The 25156-nt window shown below is 40.9% G+C and overlaps 1 protein-coding gene across 4 annotated transcripts in view; it reads left to right on the forward strand.

Annotated features, from left to right (window-relative positions):
- The window catches only part of C2cd5 (C2 calcium dependent domain containing 5), a 97628-nt gene extending 72744 nt beyond the window's left edge, over positions 1–24884 (forward strand). For 2 of the 4 annotated variants that reach the window (XM_038321028.1, XM_038321029.1), the window contains 12 exons: positions 1715–1855; positions 4668–4731; positions 4995–5056; positions 5256–5354; positions 5896–5985; positions 6446–6533; positions 6656–6742; positions 12750–12800; positions 13667–13768; positions 15012–15202; positions 20274–20420; positions 23744–24884. In XM_038321028.1, the coding sequence (XP_038176956.1) occupies positions 1715–1855; positions 4668–4731; positions 4995–5056; positions 5256–5354; positions 5896–5985; positions 6446–6533; positions 6656–6742; positions 12750–12800; positions 13667–13768; positions 15012–15202; positions 20274–20420; positions 23744–23872 (1251 nt within the window). In that variant the 3' untranslated portion in view covers positions 23873–24884. The remainder of the gene's footprint in view (positions 1–1714; positions 1856–4667; positions 4732–4994; positions 5057–5255; positions 5355–5895; positions 5986–6445; positions 6534–6655; positions 6743–12749; positions 12801–13666; positions 13769–15011; positions 15203–20273; positions 20421–23743) is intronic. The other 2 variants (XM_038321030.1, XM_038321031.1) reach the window with 1 other exon arrangement.
- The last annotated feature ends 272 nt before the right edge of the window (positions 24885–25156 follow it).

Below are 25156 nucleotides of genomic sequence, written 5' to 3' on the forward strand. Positions count from 1 at the left end.
CCTCTTGGAGACTACGAATTCGGTCACTCTACCCAGAGAGCACCGAGTTGCTCTTCCTTCTCACAGCTCAGGTTTTTGAGGAAGAAGACAATCTGTTGTGATTTTAAAAATTCCAACAAGTGTGGATTTTATTCCAGTATGTCTTTTCTTTCTTCAGACACTAAGTATATTAATTGTCTTTATTTTTAGGAACTGTTTGACAAAGTTGGTACCCAGGCTTGATTCCTAGGCCACTGTTCACATTACAGTTTTATGTTTTAAATTGTATATAGCAGTCAGTCTATATCCACCTTTCAATATGTTAATATTGAGCTGTAGATTTTATTTTCATTATGGATATATAGGGGCAGCAGTATGTGCATAGGAATGCATGTGCTTGTAGAGGCCAGAGAGGGCACTGGATTCCCTGGAGCTGGAGTTACAGGTGGCTGTTAGCTACCTGACGTAGGTGATCGGGTTCTCTGCAAGAGAAGTGTGTGCTCTTAAACTCCAGCCGCTTACTATTAAATAGAGATGTGGGTCAGCGCTCCTTCTCTTAGGAAGATAGTCCTTGCTGACTGCTCTCATTGGATTAAGTTTCCTCAATAAATTGAAAATATTTTGATGTTCAGTTTCATTAAGACAATATATGGTATCAAAGTAAGAGAGACTTTTAAAATGATACTACTGTGGTACCCTAACTTGAAGACTTGACTGTACCAAATATCAAGTGTTACCATTTAGTAGCAAGAGAGGCAGTCACAGAATTCAAAACTCACAATCACAAAAGGTAGTATTCTTTTTAGTGAAAAACAACAACACATCAACAACAAATCCACCAGAACTGCTGCCTTGCATGGATTCCTCATTTAGTTTTTAGCTTAGAGTTATGTTCTTCTCTCATTTTTTTGTTGATTATAACACACCGTTTGTTTCCGAGGCATGCGGGGCGGGTTCTGTATATATGAGCATGTGCGGCAGCTCCACGGGCGGCTTGGGACTGCACTGGTTGTCTTTTTTCTCTTTTAGGCACACAGCAGCAGTGAACATTTTGTATTATATTTTGGAAAACCTCTATTGTAACCCTCATTTTTGTAAAGGAGGTTTCTTGGCATCAGCAGCAGGCTTTGCCTTTTGAGCTCACACACTGTGGCCCAGGTCATTGACTATATGCAGGATGACAGTATACACTGATTGTAGAAGATCAGTTTTGTTGCTTTTGAAGATTATTTAGCATGCTAAATTGCATAGCTTGTACATGCATTTGGATATGTATGTATTATCTTGTTCTGTTACACATACATTTCTTATTCTTCACATTTAACTGTGGAAGGTCTTTGAAAGATCGCTACTAGTTAAGAAAGGCTATGGAAGAGTAAAACCCTTTCCTGGAAAAGCTTGAAATCTATATAACCAATTGTACTTGGAAATTCTTCATAGAAAATATATACAGTATATAGAAATAGTTGTAGCCTGGATGGGCAAGGTTCTGAGCCCGTTGTAGTTCCCCGTCTGTGCGCTAGATGTCAGCTTGACCTTGTTATGCCGTTGACAGTAAACCTGCTTTACAGATGAAAGAAGTATCTCTGTCTTCTATAACCCAAAAGGTTCAATTTAAATAGAGAGTTCACTGAATGTATTGTGTGGATTGTTTTCTTCTCGGAAAGATGCCTGTTAGTATAAAACTTTAAAACCAAACAGAAAAATTCATTCTCCATAACTGCATGTCTTTTAGGAGGTATCTGAAGAGATTATAGGATCGCCCATCCCAGAACCTAGACAGCGTTCAAGACTTTTAAGATCACAATCAGAAAGTTCTGATGAAGTTACAGAATTAGACCTTTCACATGGGAAAAAAGACGCGTTCGTGTTAGAGGTAATACTACATTGGAATAATGTCCTAAAAGTTTCAGAAGATAAATATTTTGTAATTAAATTCTAACCTGATCTACAACTTGTACTGTAAGTTTTACAAGTATCAGGGAAGTCGTGGACATTGCAGACATGAAGCTAGCACTGGGTAACTGATGCGGTAATGTGGGTTGGACTAATAGTACAAGACAAGGTGAGCAGCCCTCATCAGAAATCTAAAATCCGAATTGTCTGGAAATTCCAAATTTTGTGGCGGGGGCTAGCATTCCCGAGGCCACGTGCACGATCCCAAGCACCATGTCAACTGGACACGGTGTGAAGTTGTAAGCCTGGCAGTCCAGACTATATAGGCCCTGTATGTCTCCCTGTCCCCTGCTCCCCCCAAGAAAAAATTTGAAAGTTCATGTTAAAAGTTTTGGATTTTGGAGCATTTTAGTCTTTGGAGTTTAGGAGTAGGGATGTTTAACCCTTTAAATACATGTAGACACCAGAGTCTGGAACACTGGGAACTGAAGGGTTTGGGCCCCAGCATTCTGGGGAAAGGACACTCACCTGTAATAGTACACATTTGGAGTTGTTTTTTAAAAAATCTTGAATGACTTTAATCACAAAATGCACTGTTTCAAACATAGTATAAGTATCACTTTTTATGATTGTATTTGGTTAAGTATTTCTATCTCATTGAGTGCAGGAAATTGTCTTGGCGGTCTTTATTAAAAGACAATTAGAACATTTAAGCTTTTCCAGAGAGTGGCCATGGAGCCATGAACCAGTGCTCAGCAGTACACTGTTTTCAGAGCAGTTCCTTTTGCTCTGTCCTGAGAGTAGCTTTAGGAGGGGCAGATCTTCCTACTGTAGAATAGAAGGCGCTGAATGACATATGCATGTTGTGAGGAAAGCGTTAGGGAGTAGAATCTGGTGCATTTACCCCAGTGATTCTGGAGGCTGCTGCTAGAATTGTATTGTGATGAGAGACCCAAACAGTGCCTTTGGCTGTCCTAGGATGTTACCAATGAGAGACGAGCAATTAAAGTGAGATGAGAGGCTTTTTGTTTTTTAAGATTTATTAATTTGGGTTTTTTTTTATTCATGTGAGTATGTGTGTGTGCACCTTCATGAGTTTTTGCCGGTGCCCCTTGAGGACAGAGAGACCTAGATCCCCAGATCTGGAGTTACAGGAATTCATTATGAACCACCCAGCATGGGTGGTAGGAAGCAAAGCTGGATCTTCTCCAAGAACAATATGTGTTCTTAACTGCTGAGTCATCCCTCTGGCCCCTGAGATGAATTTTCATTTGCAGAAGTCGTAATCTGTTCTCCAGGGTTCTGCAGTTCGGGATGAGTAAAAGGGGAGGTCAGCGGGGAAGCAGTGTGGCTCAAGGAGGTCATAGGCTCTGAAGCTGTGCAAGGTCCCATGGCCTGCTGTAATATCAGCACTTCCTGGAGCTTGCAAAAGTGGGGATTGTTAGGACTCTTCTTTAGATCTAGTAAAAGAGAATTTCAAGGTGGGGCCCTACAAATATTTTAACAGGCTCTCTAGGTGGCTAAGCATCACTTGAATTTTGGTCCAGAGTAGAACTGATATGACAGCTGCTAACATCCTGTTGGGCAGAGGCACACAAGAAACAGAGGGCAAGGTACAGATTCAGGAGAAGGGAGAGATGGGGAATGCTTGTGGTCCTGCTTGTGAGTGTTCGGGGAATTGTGGCTTGCAGCATGGCCATGACTGAGCAGCTGAGCTAGGGTGGAGGTGAGCATGACTGGGATGTTGGGGTAGGAGAGCACTATGGTTCTGTTTAGCCTTGTTTATAGTGTACATGGACGGTTGAAAAGCTTCTTGAAAGGTCTACATAAATGTAATCTCAGTATACTTTAAAAGATTTCACTTAGGCCGGGCGGTGGTGGTGCACGCCTTTAATCCCAGCACTCGGGAGGCAGAGGCAGGCAGATCTCTGAGTTTGAGGCCAGCCTGGTCTACAAGAGCTAGTTCCAGGACAGGCTCTAGAAACTATAGGGAAACCCTGTCTCGAAAAACCAAAAAAAAAAAAAAAAAAAAAAAAAGATTTCACTTAGAAGTATTTGAAGTTGTTACTGTGGGGAAATTTGCTGATGCTAGAATTTTTGCTTTATGTTACATTTTTATTTTTTATATGCATGTATTTGTATGGTGTATGAACATATGTGAGGGTGTCTGCAGAGACAAGAAGAGGGTATCTTAGTTCCTTTCTATTACTGTGAAGAAATACTATGACCAAGGCAACTTCTGGAAGAGAAGAGTTTATTGTGGCTATAGATCCAGAGGTTAAGAGCCCACGACCATCCTGATAGCGAGTGAGCATGGCAGCAGCAGGCCGGTGTGTGATGGAGTAGAAGCTGGGTGCTGTCATCCTCATCTTTGTGTAGGAGGCAGAGAGAGCTAACTGGGAATGTCGTGGGGTTTTGAAACCTCAAATCCTACCCCAAATGACATACCTCCTCCAACAAGGCTACACCTCCTAATCCTTCCCAAGCAGTTCTGCTATCTGGAGAGCAGCTATGCAGATCTGTGAGCCTGTGAGGGCTATTCCCATACCAGAGACTGCCTGCCGTTTAAGGCTGTTGCGAGTATCTCTGTTTGGGTCCTGGGAAGAGCAGCAAGCACCCTTAACTCTGAGCCCTATCTCCAACCCCCAAGTTAAATGCGATGGCAGGGGAAATGGCTCTGCATTTTCTTAGTTCTTAAATCTTCTGTCTTTCAGACAGTGAAAGCGATTTTAAGGAATCAGGACAACTTCTGTGTTTAGTGTTATATGGCAGTTTTGTCTTTCTGTCTCCAGATAGATGACACCGATGCCATGGAAGACGTGCACTCCCTCCTTACTGATGCTCCTCCTCCTTCAGGTACGCAGCACGCTAGCTCTGAGGTAAAGCCTGTGTGCACCACGCTCTGCTTCCTCTTGGTAGGAGTAACTTTCTTTTTAGCTTTGTAATTCAATCATTGGTTGTTTTTGAAATGGGGTTTCATGGAACTCAGGGTGGCATTGAACTCGGTATGTAGTCAAAAGTAATGGAAGTTCTATATTTAGATTTTATTGTTGAGAACCATCATTTCTAAAACCATAATCAATAAAATATCGCATTTTAATTATAATTTGTTTTGGCAGGTTTTTATAGTTGTAATACAGAAATTATGCCGGGCATAAATAATTGGACATCAGAAATACAGGTAAACTGTTTTATTAATTTGAAACAAATACCATATACATTATAAGTAAGTGTCACTTAAATACCTATTCCTTTTGACCCCGAGTAGCAATTACAAACACTTTTTAATTTTGTTAGTTATCCATTGTTTGGCAGTTTTATCAATTATTAGACTTACAGGGAAGAATAATAAGATGTTGTGTTCTGTCGCCCATCCCTAGATGTTTACATCAGTAAGAGTGGTCAGACTGAGCAGCCTCAACCTGACCAATCAAGCTCTCAATAAGAACTTCAACGGCCTGTGTGAGAACTTGCTCAAGGTAGGAGCCTGCCACTCAGAACCCAGGTTAACTGGACCAGTCTCCTTTGTCCCTTGTGCCTCGCATGCCTGTCAGTCTCAGCTGCGCCACAGTGAGACTCGCCTAAGAGCTGGTGCTGTGAAAGGAGCTATTTAATTTAGTAGCTGAACTTCCATAAAAATCTAGTACATCCGTAGAGTGGTTTTAAGAGCCTGAGTTGTTGACAAACATTAATCCTTTATCAGTGCATTTTCTTTACATAGAGTGGTAGGTTCCATAACGTTGTGTTAGTTCGTTGCAGTGCATGCTGTGACCGGGCTCCCCTCAGTCCTCTTTCTTCCAAGATAGTCCTGCCTGTGACTTCATGTGCTCTGTGTTTACATGATCATACACTGTAAGCACTTACGGCTTGCTGACAGCTAGTCACTGACACTGTGCTCTCAGAGAGAGGGGCCAGTTTTGCTTTCCGTTCTTGGTTTTCACCTTTTGTGATGTAATGTCCTTGGACAGAATTAGTTCCATGAAGCGAAGAGGTAAGTCACCAGTCCTCTCTTCTGTGCAGAGCCTGTACTTCAAACTCCGCTCCATGACTCCCTGCTGCCTCTGCCATGTGAACTTCACAGTGTCTCTGCCTGAAGATGAGCTAATCCAGGTAACTTTGAAGGTGCCAGTGATTGCGGAAGCCTGTCTAGCTCTTTGTGCTGTTTTTAGTTTATTGTTACCAGAACTAAGTAACTACGACACAATGTTTTAACTCAGACTATCTCAAGTATATTAGTATGCATCTGGCTGTGTATTTAATTTCCTTATTGGTGGTTATCTGCAGGGGATTCACATGTATCTTCCCACTGAGGCCGCAGTAAACAGAATGGGGTTCATTGTTCATGAGTTAACAGTCCCTGTCTTTCAGAGAAGGCTCTTTTGGAAATGTTGAGGTTTACCTATACACGTTGCATATCTGAGTTTCCATAGATTTCTGATTGAGAGTCTTAATCAGGAAGGGCAAACTAGTCAGTTGATACAGAGTGTCCCATGGTGCTGAAAGCAAATTGTAAGACATTTAATGTTGTTAGTGATCGTTTTGCTAATCGCGATTGTTTCTATAATCCTAGGTTACAGTCACAGCAGTCGCGATAACTTTTGATAAAAACCAGGCTTTACAGACCACGAAAGCCCATGCTGAAAAGACACTGCAGAGAGGTAAATTTTGATATCAGGAAGTTAAGTTCTGGTTTGTCTGTTATAGCTGTGTGACAGGTTTTTAGGTTAAAGCTGGAACAGGAGATGGCTGCTCAGTAACTGCTGTGTGTTTGCTTCTCCAGCCTCTACGGATAACGACGAGCTGCTGCAGTTCCCGCTGGAGCTCTGCTCGGACTCACTGCCTGCTCCTGCTTTCCCAGCAGCCAAAGGTTGGTCCCATGGGAGAAGCTCTGCCCCCTCTCTAGTCAGCCGAGGAGTCTGTCCTTCATCTGTCATTGTGTGTTTTCCATATGCATGAATGGGGCTAAGTATGTGAAGAGATTATAAACTCTGAAGGCCCTTTTTTGTATGTTCCATCCTTATACTAAAGTTTTAAGATTGAGATTGATTTAAAGTTTGAAGATTTGAGTTCCCAGTGTAAATATTTACATAGAGTGATTTTGTCTGGTAAGTTTTCTTCTAGTAGAGGTCTTTAACATTTGAGATTTTCATAGACTGTCTGGGGGATGTTCAGGTTAGCCAAGAATGTTTCCATCTTTTACACCATAGCTGTTATTGGAGGACATCGTTTTTATAAGAAATTGATAGTTTTTCAAATGCAAAATAATTTCCCCTTAATGGGAAAATTCTCTTGGTTCCTACATTTTGTAGAAAAGAATAAAAGGGTTGCTTTTTTCTTTATTTCTCTCTTTTAGTATAATTTTTATTTTAACTTCTCAAAACTGTTGTGTCTAATCTTCTATTACATAGTCTGTAAATGTAGTTTTATTTTATTCTAAAGTTTTTAATTGAAAAATAATAGGTTATTTTTCAGTTAGGCATAAAATTAGTTATATATTATGTTATATTTGTATTATATATTATATTTCATTTAACAGAATATTAATTACTATAATCATAACACTTGAAATTGTTCTATCTATGCATACTTTTATTTGATAACAAATTATGTAGAAAACAGAATAAGTATGTGTGTGTGTATGTGTTCACTAAATTATTCAGTGTAAGGCCCGTCTCTCCATGTAGAAATATATGTTTACCTCATAGCCCATAGATTTAACAAGATAATCCATATTCAGATTCTGAATTTTATCACCTAGTAACTTTGGTCATCCTTTTTCTGTCATCAACTACATTTCAACTTTGGATTTGTACAGAAAGTCTTAGCAATCGTAACTTCTTGGAAGATAAAGGGGAAATCCAGTTCAGAGGTATCTGAGTTCAGGTTTCTGAGTAAACATAGTTTTTGAGAAGAAACTATTATTGTTAAAAATCTTCTTGAGGGACCTGACAAAATGGCTCAGAGTTTAAGGATCAGGTTTGGATTCAGGACTCATATGGCCGCTCACAACTGTCTACAGCTGGTTTCAGGGGATCTGATGCCCTTTTCTGGCCTCTGTGGTTGTCAGTACACATACTCAGCTTAGACAGACATACATGCAGACAGAACACTTGCACACCTAAGATAAGTAAATCTTAAAAAAAAATCTTCCTTGGCCTCCTTAGATCCCGCTCTTTTCTGGGATGAAAATCTGCAATGAGAAAGCACCCCTAAAACCTAGTCAGTGAAGGTTTAATCTGTTGCTAATTTACAAGAATATAGTTTGGAGTTGGGGTGCATGTTAGCTGGATTTTAGCCATGCTGTCATTGCTGACTGGATGTTGTAGAGGAGTAGGATGAAGCTTGTGAGTGTGCCTTGTCCATGCTGATGGGTTCCATCCATGCTGATGGGTTCCATCCATGCTGATGGGTTCCATCCATGCTGATGATGGGTTCCATCCATGCTGATGGGTTCCATCCATACTGATGGGTTCCATCCATATTGATGGGTTCCAACTACTGCTCACATGCTCAGCATTATGAAATGATATTCTGTGAACTAAAGAACAAAGGAAGAAGCATTTGGATAGAACGTCTTTTTGTGAACTGCCTGAAGTGTGTGCAGCTCATTTGAAAAGGCAGCATGAGAGGCCTGAGATGGAGGGAAGCCTGTCTGCAGGGCTGTTGTGCAGCTGTGCAAGCCCACTGACTGCAGACCTCCATCATCCTGGCTTCTCATGTCGGAAACCTGGAAGTTTTATACTTCCTTTTAGCCTTTAAATTAAGTGAAATTTAAAAAATTCCTTTAGTTTCTATATGTTGTGGTTCTATAGTTGCTAACATGTTTATATTGGAGTGGTGCACTCCTTTAATCCCAGCACTTGGGAGGCAGAGGCAGGCATATTTCTTGAGTTTGAGGCCAGCCTGATCTACAGGACAGCTGGGCTATACAGAGAAACCCTGTCTTGGGTGGCGAGGGGAGAGTAAATCAAAGGCTAACTTCATGCCTGAGATCACAGCTTCCACAACTATCACTGCTCCCAAGAAACTCCAGCTAGTTAGACCAGAAAGACTGTTCCTCTCTAAGGGCTAAATCTTTTAGTGCAGCTTCTGGGTAGGAGGCGCTGACAGGAGGGTGGACAGTGAGATCTTCAGCTGTGTAGTTCCAGTCTTGGCTCTCCAGACACTACTTGAAAAAGGGTTTCCAGACTTTGAAAACTATCGAGCCACACCACACCCCCTTCAATGCCATACTCGTTATCACAGCCATCTTGTTTACGATGTACATAAAAATGGGCGCCCCCCCAGTGCTCCGTGCTGAACACTGTGCTTTCCTGGACTGTGAGCCTCCAGTGCATCCTTGAAGTGTATCTGTCCCTTTCTCACATACTTGTCTAAGTTCTGGTTTGTGTTGCATGTATATGTTGTCTTTACTTCCTCCATCTGTTCAGGAGGACATGTGTTAAATATGGCTTTAGAAGTTATTTCAGGCTACGTTGAAGATTTGAGGGTAAGATGGAGTATAAAGGGTCTGAAGACTAGACTAGACTAGACTAGACTAGACTAGACTAGTGTTCTTCTAACATGAATGTGGTGTCTGTGCACTGTAGCATGACAACATCTAAGTTTCACAGTGTAGAGGAAGGCAGAAGGGCTAAGAAGGATACCCAGGGACTAACCTGCTCCCTCAGACATTGACTGCTCCTTACCATTCATGGTTCTATAAAGGCGGGAGTGGTTTTATTTATATTTTTTATTAGTTTGAAGAGCCAATAATAATATGTTTATTAACAATTGCCTCGTTGCTTTTAGATAAACCTTTCATTATTTTTTTGTTGTTATCAGCAATGGTAAATGTCATGCACTGCTTTCATTACATGTATCTATCCTAATTCACTGTAAAGAGTAAACCAGGCTCTGAATTGTCCAGCCATGGTCAGTTTTTCCCTTTCATGATGAATCTAATTTTGTTTTTCAAAGTAACAAAAGCTTATTGGTCCCAGATTTCTGGTTGACTCAGTGTCACCTTGATAGGTACTTAGGTTTGTTTGCTGTGAAATATTAAAAGGTGCTGATTTTCATCACTTCTTAAAGAACGTCAAGTGAAGGCTGTCAGGATTTTAGGAGAAACATACCTGGTATGGTATCACCACGAAGTTTATCCTGGAGGCCGTGCTGTAAGAGATTCTACACTGTCATGATGACTTAGCCTCCTCTATACCCACACTTTGGACATTTTTTTCTGCATTTTTTAAAGGTACTTTAAAATGATACCTATAGAAGAAGAAAGAGAGAGAAATAGAGTAAAAACGTAGAACCTAAGTGAAGATATCCTCGGTAAAAAGTTTTTAAATGAGATTTTTTTCATACAATATGATGAGCTCAATAATTTTGTGCTTTAATGTTTGTAAAAGGTTAACATTACTTTAAAATCTGAAGATATTAAAAACAAAAAGCCAGGTAGTGGTGGCGTACATCTTTAGTCCCAGAACTTGGGAGGCAGAGGCAGAATGATTTCTGTGAATTCAAGGCCAACCTGATTTAAAAACTGAGTTCCAGGACAGCCAAGCCTACACAGAGAAACTCTATCTCAAAAACAGAAAAACAAAAGCAAAACAAAAATCTGAAGACATAAATCTTAGGTATTAGTTACAGTGAGGTGGTGGACTTAATCAACTATAAGCCATATACTACTTTAAATCTATCTCAGATATGTTGTAAATCTAATCTATTATAAAATGATAGTTCTATTTAGATGTTGATAGTTTACTACTCTTGAAGTTTAATTAGCATAACTTAGTTTTTATTGGTTAAAAGTACAGACAAGGACCGTTCTATCCATTCCTGTTTTCTGTTTCTGGGCTGCTTTGTGCCTGCTTAGTCCTTCCTGCTCAGTGGAGGGGCTGTAGCCTTGCAGGGGCACTCTATTTTATCAGCCACTGACTGTGGTAGCCAGTTTGGAAATCTGTAAGCACTAGTTTTTATTTTTTCTACAAATAAATGTTCTGAATTCTTAACTCTATATAGTAGTTCTTTATGCTACTACAGATAGCTTTCTATAGTCATAGTCTCTTGTATATCTGCTGTATCTGCTTTTTAAAGACTGTATATTTTGAAATTATGATCAAAATGATGACAGCAGTAAGAAAGAATCTGTAAGTAGTCTTCATAGAGTTGGACCAAAGCAGTAGCAGGGGAGAGAAGCTATCGGGATTGAGAATGAGGGATATGAAAACTAGAGAGGCAAGCTAGATGCAATCCCAGAACGTGGGCGACGAGGCAGGCCAGCCTGGACTGTTAGAATATGAGGCCCCAAACAAACAAATGAATCAAACAATGTAATGATAGGATACACGTATCTAGCTCATTTAAGAGATGGGATGGAAGGGAGGGACTTAAACAGCACAAGGGTCGCTTTCCCTCTGTCTTTGGGCGCTTGTGCTTTTTACAGACACAAACATTTTTCATAGTGCTTTGTGCTGTGTCGTTTCCACTTGGCACAGTGTAGGGTTGCCATGAAATCACACACAACAGTACTGAATTATGGAAGAGAGTTTTGTTTTTGTGGTTTCTACAACGATTTTAGCTATTCGCTTTGCTCCTGAAAAAAAAGAAAAGTTCATAGGATGCCTAATGTGAACTATACATTCTCTCTCTCTCTCTCTCTCTCTCTCTCTCTCTCTCTCTCTCTCTCTCTCTCTCTCTCTCTCTCTCTCTCTCTCTCTCTCTCTCCTCTTTGTCCTCTCTGTCCTCTCTTTTTTTCTGTTGATGGAGATCAAGTCCCAGAGCCTTAGTTTGCTAGGTAGACAGTCTACTATGAAGCTACAGTACCCTAACTCTTGGTTTTTTGAAACCACCTTGAACTCCTGCCTCTACCTTCCAACTTAGTAGGTAGATATTTATCGTCACACCCAGCTCAACTGTACTTTCTGTAATACTCAGAGTCTGTCCTGAGCCGCAGAGAACCCTGGAAACCTCCAAGCCTATAGTGGACTGCTTGTTCTCCATGTATGTGTGGAGTCCCTTCCTGCCTTGTATGGTCTCTGCAAACTATCAAACCTCTGAATACATGTCAGAGCCTCCCAAGTTTCTTCCTGTATTGCCATCTCCTTCGGACTTGCTCAGTTCCTCAGCCTCCTGAATCACGAGCTCTGTACTAGTTAGGTGTGGAGTCTGTGGACATGATGTCTACAGCGTGGCTCCTCCATAGGCATCTGTGGCCTGTACCCAACATTTCCATTTCTAAATCAACTCCACATTTAGAGGACTGCCAAGTACTGCATGAACAGCAAAAATATATTGACTTTAATAGTACTTTTACATTTTCACAATATCTTACATATATACAACAAATTCCCAGCTGGATGCTACTCTCTAGGCTGCTAGGATCTGTTTGGGGGATCCGGCTTCCTACCTAGCTGGAGATCTGTCACCCTTTAGTATCACAAAGTCTGGCTACCACTAGAGGGAGCTGTTGATAAAGCCAGATGGAGAGAGGGGTAGGAATTGAGGGTGATGTTTGTGACCTGCTGTGTGGTGTCATGGCGCTTGCTTCCCCCCCCTCCCCCCGCTTTGAAACCTTGCCTTCCCCAGCACACTGGCCCTTTCTTCTGTGCTGTCATTCTGCTAGCTTGCTACTGTTGGTGTTTTCTCCAGAAACAAACTTTGTGTCGTAGTAAGCAACCATCTGGGCATGTATTATTAATGGGGATAATCTTCACGTGAAGGAAGTGCGTTTTAAATCCTAATACTTATGTTTGGTTTGCCTTTGTAATGAAGCCATAAAGATTTACTTACTCTATTCTTTGGGCTCATGGAAGATATTAATATCAGCAGGGAAGAGGTTCTGGCTTGTACTTAGCATCGAGCTAATGCTGTTCGTATTGTCTTACTAGAACACCTGGAGAGTGCGAGTTCTAACTCAGGCACACCAGCTGCACAGAGAGGTGAGTCTGCCTACTAAGCACACGGTTGTAGATCAGTAGACATAAAATTACAGGCAGAGGAATGCACTGGACAATGGAATAGACCACAGATATGGTTTTATTATATCTAGAACGTTTTAAAAATTCATCAATTGTTTGCTTTGTTCTCATTTTATTTTATTTTATTAGTATTTTAATAGTTTTTCTAGTTTCCGAAGTTTCAGCTTTTTAACCTTTTACTGTTTATAGAAGGAGTGCTAGCTGCCCCTCCCCAAATCTTGTCAGAGGTCTTGTAGCCAGAAGTCCAACCTGCAAGCAGAACATTGACAATGGCCCTTTGGTTTTCTTGCTAGTTGAATAGCTGGGTTATTGATGGTGGAAAGAAGATACTTTAGTAAGAAATACAGCTAGTGAGGTCGTGGGGTTTTTGTTGTCCTTTTGTGTTTTTTCCTTCAAGTAGTTTTCAACACTTGATGATTTTTTAGCTTAGATTATTGGCTAAAGTGGGAATGGGGTTGCTCATAATGGGTTGATTATAAATTGAATTATAAATTAAAATCAAATAGAAACTACTAAATCTTATAAGGAGGAGAGCAGGAACAAAAAGCAGTCTGTCCTCTGCTTATGCATTAGCTGGGCTGCATTTGTCCCCCTGAGACCACACGGTCATGTGCCCAACCCTCCGCAAGCCTTACTAGGTTTGGACACTTGAATGTCTAAGCTCCACTCCCCACTGCCCCTCCCTCTCCTGTCTGGCCTGAAAAGGTCACTCTTTCCCTGAGCTACAGCGAAGTTAAGTTACATCATCAAGGAGGATTATGGCGAGTAAGACACGTCATCCATATTTTTTCTTTGTGTTTTCTTTTGTTTTCTGTCTGTGTTTTCAGCAACGTCAGTTGATTACAGTTCCTTTGCAGACAGATGCAGCAGCTGGATAGAGCTCATTAAACTGAAAGCTCAGACCATAAGGCGCGGATCAATTAAGACAAGTAGGCGGACGTTTCTACCACATTCTGATGACCTGAGAAGCATACCCCTGACTTCCCAGTGGTGAAGGCTAGACCTTACTGCCTAGTAACAACATTGCCAATCAGTCATGTATTTGAGTGTGAAAGCTGCAGACACTTGGTCATTCGTGAGAAGTTATTACAGAGCCTTTCATTGCTTACTTTTAGCTATATATAGAATTGTCTTTTAAATTTCACTCTTTATGAAGCTTTCTGAAAGTACATGGATGCATATTACATCCCTGCCTAGGAGGACACGGCCAGCTTTCTTGTTAGAGAGACATTCTTCAGGACCCAGTGAACTGCTGACTTCATGGCTGTCAGCTTCCTAAGTCTGACGACAGGGTATTAAAGGATCAAGTGTGTCTACAGAGTAGACAGTTTGTCTTACTGCTGGACTTGAGAGAGATGTCTTTAGATCCTGGTTTTTGGCAGATTTTGAGAAAACAATATTTGAGTGGATTTACATTAAAAGGGAAAGAACTGCATTCCAGAGGGGGCAATACAGTAAATAGATCAGCCAGAATCATATTTTTAACCCTAGAGGTGCTAAATCAACAACTGGGTGACTTGGTTTCCTCCTGTGGAAACAGTCATGATGGTGCCCCTGTAGCTGGTTGTGAGCTGGAAGACACGGACCTGTGCTCACTGCAGTTACGAGTGGGTGGTGACTACCAACAGGATGTGGTGCTGACTGTTTACTGCCACTTCCCCAGACAGCTGGTAGACAGCCAAGATGCTTGTCAAGGTTAAAGTTATGTGGCTGTTTAATCAAAAACGTTTGGGAAAGAAATTTAGAACTGTATTATACCTAGTGTTACCTAGGCTGCCTACAAGCCAGCAGTGATGGAGTGGCCTGAAACAGGTGGAAAATGCACGGGAATGTACCAACTTTCACACTCTCCTCGGATAATGGGTTTCTACAGCAGCTACCTTACTGCTCTGGCGCTTTTTCCTTCTCCACTGTGTAACCGATCATTGTGTGTCTAGCTACACTGCATCACATTTTCCTTTGCAGGGATGTCATTTCCTTCCCAAAGAATTCCATTCCAGCTTCTCATGTCTCTCTCTAAATTGCATGTAGTGCATGATAATTTCTTTTCTTTCATGACATGGCTTAGTCTCACAGACAGCTGAATGTTGTCACCACTTGTTTGGAAACCTTAGGGGATTAACCAGTTTCCAGTGTCTGTCCTTAATGTTTCCATTATTTCTCCAATTTTAGCTGTGACGGTTGAGAAAGCAAGTCCCATGGGTGATGGAAATTTCCGGAATCGCTCTGCTCCACCTTGTACAAGTTCCACGGTTGGGGTTGTTAAAATGACGCCTCTTTCTTTCATTCCTGGAGCGAAGATAACAAAATATCTTGGCATCATTAACATGTTTTTTATTAGAGAAACTACTTCTCTTCGGGAGGTAACTTTAATTTTTTTTTTCTTGAAAGAGTGAGTAATAAAGCCAAGTTTTGCTTTCTTCTAAATAACAAAGACACTTAATTTGACTTACCTGTTTGTGACCTATCTTGGATGGATTTTGCATAAGATGTGCATTTCATACAGTAACCCCTTTTGCAAGAGTTGTGCCTGATTTAAGCCCATTTGTTTGCAGAATTTCTAGATGCTTACTGTAAAGCAAGTGACTTCCTCTTAGATTTGATACAAGATTTAAAACTTCTCTGACAGGACATCTAAGTTTTCTACGATATTTCTCGGAGATGTATTTAAACAGCAGTTTTTAAGGAGCTGCATTTAGAAGTAGTAGATTTTTATAGTAGATGTAAACACAGGGATACTTTACTTTACCCTGTGCTTTCTTCCCTCTGAAAAAAGAACGAGTCTGCCAGTCTTCTGTTGTAGGAGGGTGCTTGAAATACTGTGGGAAGTTCTTCTGTATATGTGTTGCTTTTATTGGTTAATAAAGAAGCTGCTTTTGACTAATGGCTTAACAGAATATAGCCAGGCTGGAAGAGATAGAGAGAGAGAGAGTAGGCGGCGTCAGGGAGCTGCCATGGAGCCGCCAGTTAGAACCATGCCGGTAGGCCACAACCCTTGTGGTAAAATATAAAATAATGCAAATGCCTTAGTTCAAAATACAAGCGTTAGCCAGAAATACGCTTAAGCTATTGGACAAACAGTATTGCAGATAATCTGGTTTTTGTGTGGTTATTTCGGGTTGGGGCGTCCGGGAATGAACAAGCGGCATCCACCAACACTTCTCAGACTTGACAGTGCACAGGAATGCTGCTTCTCCCCATCCTCAGTACACATGGGGAACTGCTACATGACGGTTATAAAACTTTGTCATATGATTAAATTACAAAATCAGGATCACTCTATTGTGTCATTCGTAACTCAGGAATTTAACCTAATAGAAACGGAAACTATATTGTATCTTATGTTATGAGTGAGGGCTGCTAAACAAATTAATATTCAAATAGTGCAACTTTTGAATTGCTGAGGTGTGAAACCCCATTATCTCTGTCTATTTGACTGTCACAGCAGTTTGTGCTGTGGAAAGTGCCTTTCCTGTAAGATGACTCAGCTGTGCTTTGCTTGTGTCTCCATGGCACACTTCCTTTTCCTAGCAAGGAGCCTGCCCAGCACAGAGCAAGCACAATATGTCCTTCTGTAGATGAATGAATAATGTGTGACAGGCTAATTAATTAGGTGGATATTTTCTTTAAGATAGACTATCTTAATTGTACTCGAATTATATTGATGTAGAAGATAAACCATGTAGTCTCAGATCCTTCTAATAGAGAATTGAAGACTAAGTTTGACAAAATAGGTTTGTTTCAAAATTGGCATGGCATGTTTTGTTTTTTTCTGTTCTTTTCTTTTCTAGTTGCTCCTAGTAGTATATGGCTATACTATTTTGAACCTTTAAGTTTTATTGCCCAGGCTAGTCTTGAACCCTTGGCACACATGATCCTGTGGTCTCAACCTTCTAGATAGTAGGCTTCGTGCACAAGCTGCTGGTGACGCTTTGTGGAAGCTTTCCCTGCTGCAGTGTTACTACGTGGTGAGTCTCACTGCAGCAGAGACCTGCACCTTTAGCCTAAGGTGCAGCATCCCCTGTGTGGCCTTGCCTAGTGAGATCCCTTACAGTCAGTTTTGCTCCTTCGAACTGACCTGTACATGCCCAGTCTTCTGACCTCAAAAGCAGAGGCGACTGGTGAAGAGTGTACAGAGCTGCACGTCTGAGTGGAGGCTCAAATAGCTGATCTAGTTCTGAAGTTTCACAGAGGTCGCTTCTCAGGATTACAGTCTGGAGGATCTCCTTAGCTTTTTAAAAAGATGTGCTCGGGGCTGGAGAGATGACTCAGGGATTAGAGCACTGGCTGTTTTAGAGGACCCAGACTCAGTTCGCAGAGCCTACATGGTGGCTCACCACCATCTGTAACTCCAGTTCCAGGGGTTTCAGTGCCTTTTTCGGTCCTCTCTGGACACCAGCCTTATATGTGGTACACAGATATAGATAGATATACAGGCAAAACACCCATGCATACAAATTTTTTTTTAAAAGGTGTACTTAAGAAAATAATTTTGTTCCTAATAGTAGACTCTGGTGTTTTCTTAACTTCAGTTTAATTCAGAAATTTCCTTGATTGTTTTTAACATCACCTTCAGTAGAGCTGATAGAAAACATATGTAGAAAAGCATGTAAGCTATTGACTAGCTCCCCATACCACTATATTTATCCTCTAGCAATGTGTGTAGCATAGTACACAATGCTATTTGTGCACTGCTGAATTGTGCATTAGCATCTAATGTGGTATCAAGCAAGAATTACAGTTCAGTTACAGTATTTATATCTACTTTATCTTTCATCATAACTAAGGAAAACTATATTATTTTTTTGTACTCTTCAAGTCCATCAAAGACTCCAGAAGGATACAATATTACCTCAGTAAATAGGAAGTGCATTGTAATAACTTCCAAAACTCTAGAAATGACAGAGACATCACACTGCCTGGACAGTCACCCAAAGTTCTTCTGTACCGTTGGGGCATCCATCCTCAGCCTATTGGCCCATAGTACCCAACAGACTTTTCCATGAAGCAGGAAATTTCAAAGACAGTTTTACCTATATTGGCAGTTTGTCAGTCACTTTCTTTTGTGCAAGAATGTCTTGCAGGTTCTCTGATGAAGCAGGAACCTTGAAGGATGTCTCACCTTTAGGCAAGTTCAGCAGTCATTTCTTTGTGGGTCCTGCATGTCCAGTTCATCAAGCAGTCCAGGCAAGGGCAGTTTCTTGCCCAAATGGCTATCAAACTCCATGAGGAGACTCTTTGATGCCCATCATCCTTTTTTTTTGTTTGTTTGTTTGTTTTTGTTTGTTTGTTTGTTTTTGTTTTTCGAGACAGGGTTTCTCTGTAGCTTTGGAGCCTGTCCTGGAACTAGCTCTTGTAGACCAGGCTGGTCTCGAACTCACAGAGATCCGCCTGCCTCTGCCTCCCGAGTGCTGGGATTAAAGGCGTGCGCCACCGTCGCCCGGCTCCATCATCCTTTTGAAGTAGTTTGGTAATGCCAGGAGCAGATGTGTCTCACTGTCATGAAAAGTCCTAACTTCTTAAAATATTTTAAATGCATATTCTGAAGGTCTCTGAAAGATTTAATGAATCTCTATCCATCTGAAATATATCTCTTTACATCTAGAAAACCTAATATTACTACAAGCTTGACTATTATAGATGATTATCTATTACACTACATTTTAAATGAGCTGCACAAACACAATACCTTAATCAAGATCAGAAGTACATATACACAGTGTACCTTAAATTTGTATCAATAAACTGAGATTCATACTAATGCAAATCTCTATAGCATATCCCCCTTTAAATATAAACAAACATTTGTAAACACTATTTGGGAATTTGGGCATAGTTCTTTTCCAAACTGCTTCCTGCTTTTTGAAGTTTTTTCTTTTAGGGGGGTGTTCAAGGTGACACTTCAGGGGCTCGTGGTCCATCAAACCACATTAGCCTGGAATGAATCCACAGGTTCTCATCATCTGTGGAAACAAAAGAAGAACCTCTTTTCCAAAGCATCATATCCTTAGACAAATTCTGAAGTCAAGATACCTTTCTAATATACATGTTGGTTTAGTTTAGCAATCCATACAATGAAATGTCTCTCTGTACTTAGCTCCTTCACAGTCAAATAATTCAAAGAAAACACAATAATATACATAATCCAAACTCTCTGTGTATTCCATCTTTATGTGACTTTTCTTACTCTATTATTTTTAATATTTTATTATCTTTACTCCTTTAATCTATGACTATCTGTACTCTATTTCTTTAAAGACTTACATTTTTTATAAACCATTTACTTCTTTTTATAACTCTGCATACTCTTTTTCTTATGTATCCCAAGCCTACGTACATTTTTTAAACACACTGTGACCCATTTAGAGGTCTTTTATGTCTAGATTTATCTTTATTGCATATCTGTAATTATTTTCTGACCAGAAGCACTTCTTAAAATGCTAAGCCCTTCTTAATCCACCTAAGCGGTGCCATTGCTAGGGGAAATATGGCACTGCCTGCTTGCCCCACCCAGCCCAGCATGGCGGAGCTGCTCGCTGCCTCTGAGAGCCATGTACAATACCCCATCTCTAGGCACACAGCTGGTCCATGTTGCCACCAAGCAAGCCGCAGCACATTGCTCACAAACCCCATTCAAATGCTCAGTCTCCTGGAAGAGCCAGAGGTCATGCTGGCAGCACAGGCCAGAAAGCCAGCATTTCAAAATGGTGTGGCTTTTTTTCTGCTTCCGCTGAATTGGGAAAACCTCTCTCAAAGGAGCTGTGGCATGCTGCCAGCAAACAACAAGAAGCTGTTTTAAACTCTGTATTTTTGTGTCTGGAATTCCTTTTCAAGCCCTATCAGGTTTTAAGTGGATATTAGCCAACCACGTTGGCACCAATTTGTTGACCAAAGGCTGCTTGTTTATCCCAGATGCCCAGAACTGAAATAACCACACAGTAACTGTATTAATTAAATCACTGATTGGCCCATTAGCACTAGCTTCTTATTGGCTAACTCTCACGTATTAATTAACTCATTTCCATTAATCTGTGTATCACCTCAAGGTTGTGACCTTCCGGCAAGGTTTCAGCGTTTCTGTCTCTGGCGATGGCTCCATGGCTTTTCTCTTTACTCTGCCTCCTTTCTCCCAGCATTCCGTTTAGTTTCCCCCGCCTGTGTTCTGCCCTGCTTTACGTTCAAGCCAGCTTTCTTTATTAACCAGTGGTATTCACAGCACACAGAGAGGAATCCCACATCAGCTAGTGATGGGCAACTACAATTTATCATAGGTTTAATGAATACTTTAAAATCCTTACTCAGAGGTGTATTTACTAATGCAAAAAAAAACCCTTATGAGGAAAATATAAATGACTGTCTTTTACATTAAGGCAATTCAGAATGTGTACTATTAGTGTTTGACATTTTATGCAGTGGTCTGTCCGTCCTTTGCAGGAAGGAGGAGTCAGTGGTTTCCTCCACGCTTTCGTTGCTGAAGTGTTTGCCATGGTAAGAGCTCACGTGGCTGCACTGGGAGGGAATGCTGTTGTTTCCTACATTATGAAGCAGTGTGTCTTCATGGAAAATCCAAGTAAGAACCAGGTGAGATGACTAAATATCTCTAAAGAAGTCAGAGAATGACCCTCTGGCCTGTCACATCCATTCCCTCCTAAAAGAATTGCTTTTCAGAACTTTGACTGTAGATGTTAAAAAATATTTAAATGACTTTATTATTCACACAGTCATCATTGTCAGGCTCTGCTCAATATCTCACGTGACTAGTTATCACCCTTAATGAAGCTTTGCTGGAGTTACTATTGCTGCCACTCTCTTGGTGAGCTTTAGAATATGGATGTGTTTGTGTCTCCTCTCAGGAGGTCTGAGGTGCCCCTCACTCTGAACTGGGATATATAGTTTCTCCTGCCTTGATGGTGAACAGCATACAGTAGGGACAGACTGCTTATTTATTTCTACCAAATGTTACTCTGTAAATGGGGTGTGTAATAAGAAGAGGTCTCACTACACCAAACCTTAGAATATCATTCTTTTATTAATTTTAACTAAATAGCTCAAAAATTTTAGGGGTTTCTTCTAAAATTAAATAATTATTTAAGTAACAAAGTGTCTTGAAAGCAGCATGCTCCATCCTATTCTACTTGGCACATATCAGAAGTCATATTTTTGCCTCACACTCACGATAAATGAGCAAAAGTACTTGTGCCCCGAGAACAGGGAACATGCCGGCAGATACTGCACTCAAGGTCAGGTATTTCAGTTTCACAGGAATGAGAAGAGTAGATGTGTGTGACTGTGTGGGTACAAATTTCGCTGCTAGCCCTATACATAGATGATTATAACTAAGGGCAGATCGTTTGCATTCTCAGGACTCCTGGCTTTTATGGATAAAGTTATCCTCACAGTGGACTTTTGCCATAAATGTGCAAGCAATGCAAGAAGAGAGCCAACTTAAGCAAGCCTTAGTCTTATTTCAGAGCCATTAATTTAATTACTCAGTGTCTTAAGAAAGATAAACCATTTAACCTCCTTTTCAATTCTTGTAACTTACATATTTTTATCAGTTTGTTCTACTACATTAAGAGATGTTAAAGAATAGCCCTAGTCTGAAACTAGAAGACAGCTTTCTGTTACATTTGGTGAAGCAGGTCACAGTGGGAGAACACATTGTCACACATTGGCCTCTGGTCTCCACACATGCAGGCTAGAGTGCCCACAGTCCCATATAACCACCCCATACACTCTGGTAGCCTGTGTGTTTTTCACACTGAGGGAACCATCCCGACCTAGTTGCTTTTTATATTTTTAAGATATATTGTCCATATATGTAGTCTTTTTATATTGTATTTTAATGTATGTTTTGGAGTTGTACTAGATTAAAACTTCAAAAATTCAATTAAAAAACAAATGTAGGAGGTAGAAGAAGCAGGCAGAGCTATATGACTTTGAGGCCAGTCTGGTCCCCAGAGCTCCAGGCTACTCAGGTGTCTTAGGGTTTCTATGGCTGTGAAGAGACTGAGTTTTCTGTCCCACCCGGTCCTGCAGCCATTCAGCCACAAAGAAATACACAGAGGTCTACATTAGTTAATAATGTAGTGATGGGACAGGCAGGCCTGCTTTTCATCCCACCTGGCTCTCGGCCGCCTGGCTTGCTTATGCCCCGAAATAACAACACACAAACTGTATTCATTTAAACACTGCCTGGCCCATTAGTTCCAGCCTCTTATTGACTAATTCTCACATTTTGCTTTAACCCATATTTAGTAATCTGTGTAGCACCAGGAGAGATCTTAACCTGCGTCCATCTTGGAGAGAAGAGGCATGGTGACTGCTTGAGGCATCTGACTAACTTCCCTTTTTCCCAGCATTCTGTTTTGTCTACTCCACCTATCTAAATCCTGCCCTATCAAAAAGCCAAGGCAGTTTCTTTATTAACCAATGAGAATCCTCCATCATAATAAACTGATTAGCCTATTAGCGCAGGCTTCTTATTAACAAATTACAACTTATATTAGCCCATAATTTTAATCTGCATTAGCCACGTGGCTTGGTACCTTTATCGGCGAGGCAGTCACGGCTTGCATGCTCTGAGTGATGACTGCAGACTGACTCTCTTCCCAGAATTCTCCTGTTCTCATTGACCCACCTCTACTTCCTGTCTCGTTGCCCTGCCACTACTTCCTGCCTGACTACTGGACAATCATCATTTTATTAAACAAGTACAAGAAACAAATCTTTGCAGGGTAAAACCATTGTCCCACAGCACACCATGACCACTACAACTCTTATAAAGAAAAACATAAGTAAATAGAAAAGTTTCTCCCTGTTTTGTGTTCCAGCCAGTCAGTTTCTTTACTACACACAGCCAAAGTCATTAGTACCTTACTTTTCTTCTTGTGTATTTTAATGTCACTTCTGTTCCTGAGGGCAGAGCATGCCAGAGAGAGTCTTAACTGCACATGAACAGGTACGTATTTCACCCCACATCTACAAAGTGCTGCTGTGCACATGGTTCTGTAGCTTGTTTTATCACTTGGTGACTTTCTCAGTTCAAGGCCAAAAGATTGTCTTCATTATTCCTTTAGCCACTCAGCACTCCATAGTGTCGGTCACTCAGAATCCTCAGCTGTCCCCTGCTGATGGCAGTGGGTAGTGTCTGTTGACGGTTTCTCTGATGTATACAGTGCTGTAAGAACTAACATGGAAATAAGGGGCTAGCATAGTGAGTGTATCCAAAGGGAAGGCCTCTGATGTTTGTAGTTTTCCTGCAATGATAGAATTTGCCTCCATTGAGACTATTTTACATATTCTAATTATTTTCATTAATTTATCACATTCATGATGCTTAGCCATATTTGTAGAGTTTATGACATTTTCACTTCCTTTTAGTATCAGGTATAACTATATTTTCACTTTCTCCTTGATAGTATTTACATTATTTTTATTATTTTCCTTTTATAAACATGTTGTAGTATAAAGTCTCATCCAAGATTTTTCTCTAGAGGAAAATACAAAGCACAGGCCGGAATGGTGGTTGGAGAGTGCATGCTTTTCCTGCTCTGGGAGAGACGACATTGCCTCTCAGAGTGGTTGCACTTCTCCAGTACCTGTGTTTTCTGCCTGTGCCTCTGTCAGCACCTAGTAATGTCCAGCTTTCACGTCTCCCCAGTACCATGGTATGGTCTCTTACTGTCGGTTTGCAGAGCTCTGATTTACAGCGGGCTTGAATATTTTGTCATGTGTTCTCAGGCTTTCTGGATTTCTTTTCATGTGAACTTTTTCTTTCCTCATCTTCTGCTGGATTGTTTTATCTAGTGTTTGATTGGCCCATGGTGGATTTGGTTTTCTACCAGAACCCGTGCACAGCAGGCATATGCATGCTCCTGGACTTCTGTCTGCTGTCTTTACAGGCGCAGTGTCTTATAAATGTCAGTGGTGATGCGGTGGTTTTTGTTCGTGAATCTGACTTAGAGGCCATGTCAACTCAGCAACCTGCTGTCCACTGCCAGACAACATGTCCTGGAGAAGTCACCACCTGAAGACAGAAGGAGCTGAACTGAGTGAAATCCGCCCGTCTCCATTGTTTGTCTTCACAGATGAGCCTCAGCCGGGGAGAGAGCTGAGGAGGAGCAGGCATGAGTTGGTTTGGTTTGTGTGGATGTCTTGGAGACTTAAGAATTTCTGATCTTGACATTTCATTTGCTTGTTTACACAGACAGATCCCATGGAATCTAGCACCTTCAGTTATGGGAGTTACTTGTAATTTATGTTGATTTTAATAAGATTATAGTTAAAAATGAAATGGGAAGATTGTCAAGAGGCTGGGATAAGCAGCTTCTGTAACTTAGAAAACTAAGTGGGAATCCAAATTGCTAACGAGTCCATAGTTGATTTGTAAAATAGAGGACACTACTGTGTATTTTCAGAAAATTACTATGTGAGTTTCCCAGTATCTCTTGCTTGAAATGAGGAACTTGTTAGCTGGGCAGGTGATGTGCTTCAGCTACTTTTCAACGGAAGATTCTACAGTGTGCATCTGTAGCGTGACCCAGATGCTCTGAGGAGCTTCACGGGAGGCCTCCACATCAAGGAGGGAGGGGGCCTCACGACTGGCTACTGCTTCATATGTAATTGTCTAGAAGAGGCTTGGCTTCAACTGGGTAGAGACCATTGTGAAATGTATTCAAGTAGTGAAAGTACAGTTGACCTAGGAAGAACTGGATTGTTTTCTAATAATATTATATTGCACTCTTACTAGGGGACTTTGGTGAGGTACACTGTTTGCTATAGAACTTGGAAATGAGACTTGAATATGCTGTGAAGTGTTGAATGTATGTATTAAGTCTTACTTATGCCAAGTACCCACTGCTATTGAAATATCAAAGTCCTCCTTTACCCCATAGAATTCCCTTATAAAAGTTAGCATTTTATTCTCACAGAACAGTAAATTACCCTAAAGATGAAAAGTCATCTTATTGTTACACAGGTGTCAATATTTTTCTGTATTTTGTTTATAATTTTATTTTTTAAATAAAAAGTTTATAAACAGTATTCCCAATTCTTTGCCTTTTTAATGAGATACCCGTTTCTGAGTCATGGCATCATTTCCTGTCTGCTCTCATGCCCGACTCAGTATCTGCTGAGTACCTACTGCACAGTGGGTCTCCATCATCGTGGGCGGGGGGGCACCCCTGCTGTCTTGGGCAGTTAGCTGCTCAGTGCCTGCTACTGAATGTCTCTTTGATGGCAGACATGGTTGTGGGTCATGACAAACACCTGTAAGTTCTTGCGTGCACCCAGCTTGCAGCTCAGTGGCCTGCACA

Source organism: Arvicola amphibius, chromosome 2 (genome assembly GCF_903992535.2).
Source record: "Arvicola amphibius chromosome 2, mArvAmp1.2, whole genome shotgun sequence".
In the NCBI taxonomy this organism is placed as follows: domain Eukaryota; kingdom Metazoa; phylum Chordata; class Mammalia; order Rodentia; family Cricetidae; genus Arvicola; species Arvicola amphibius.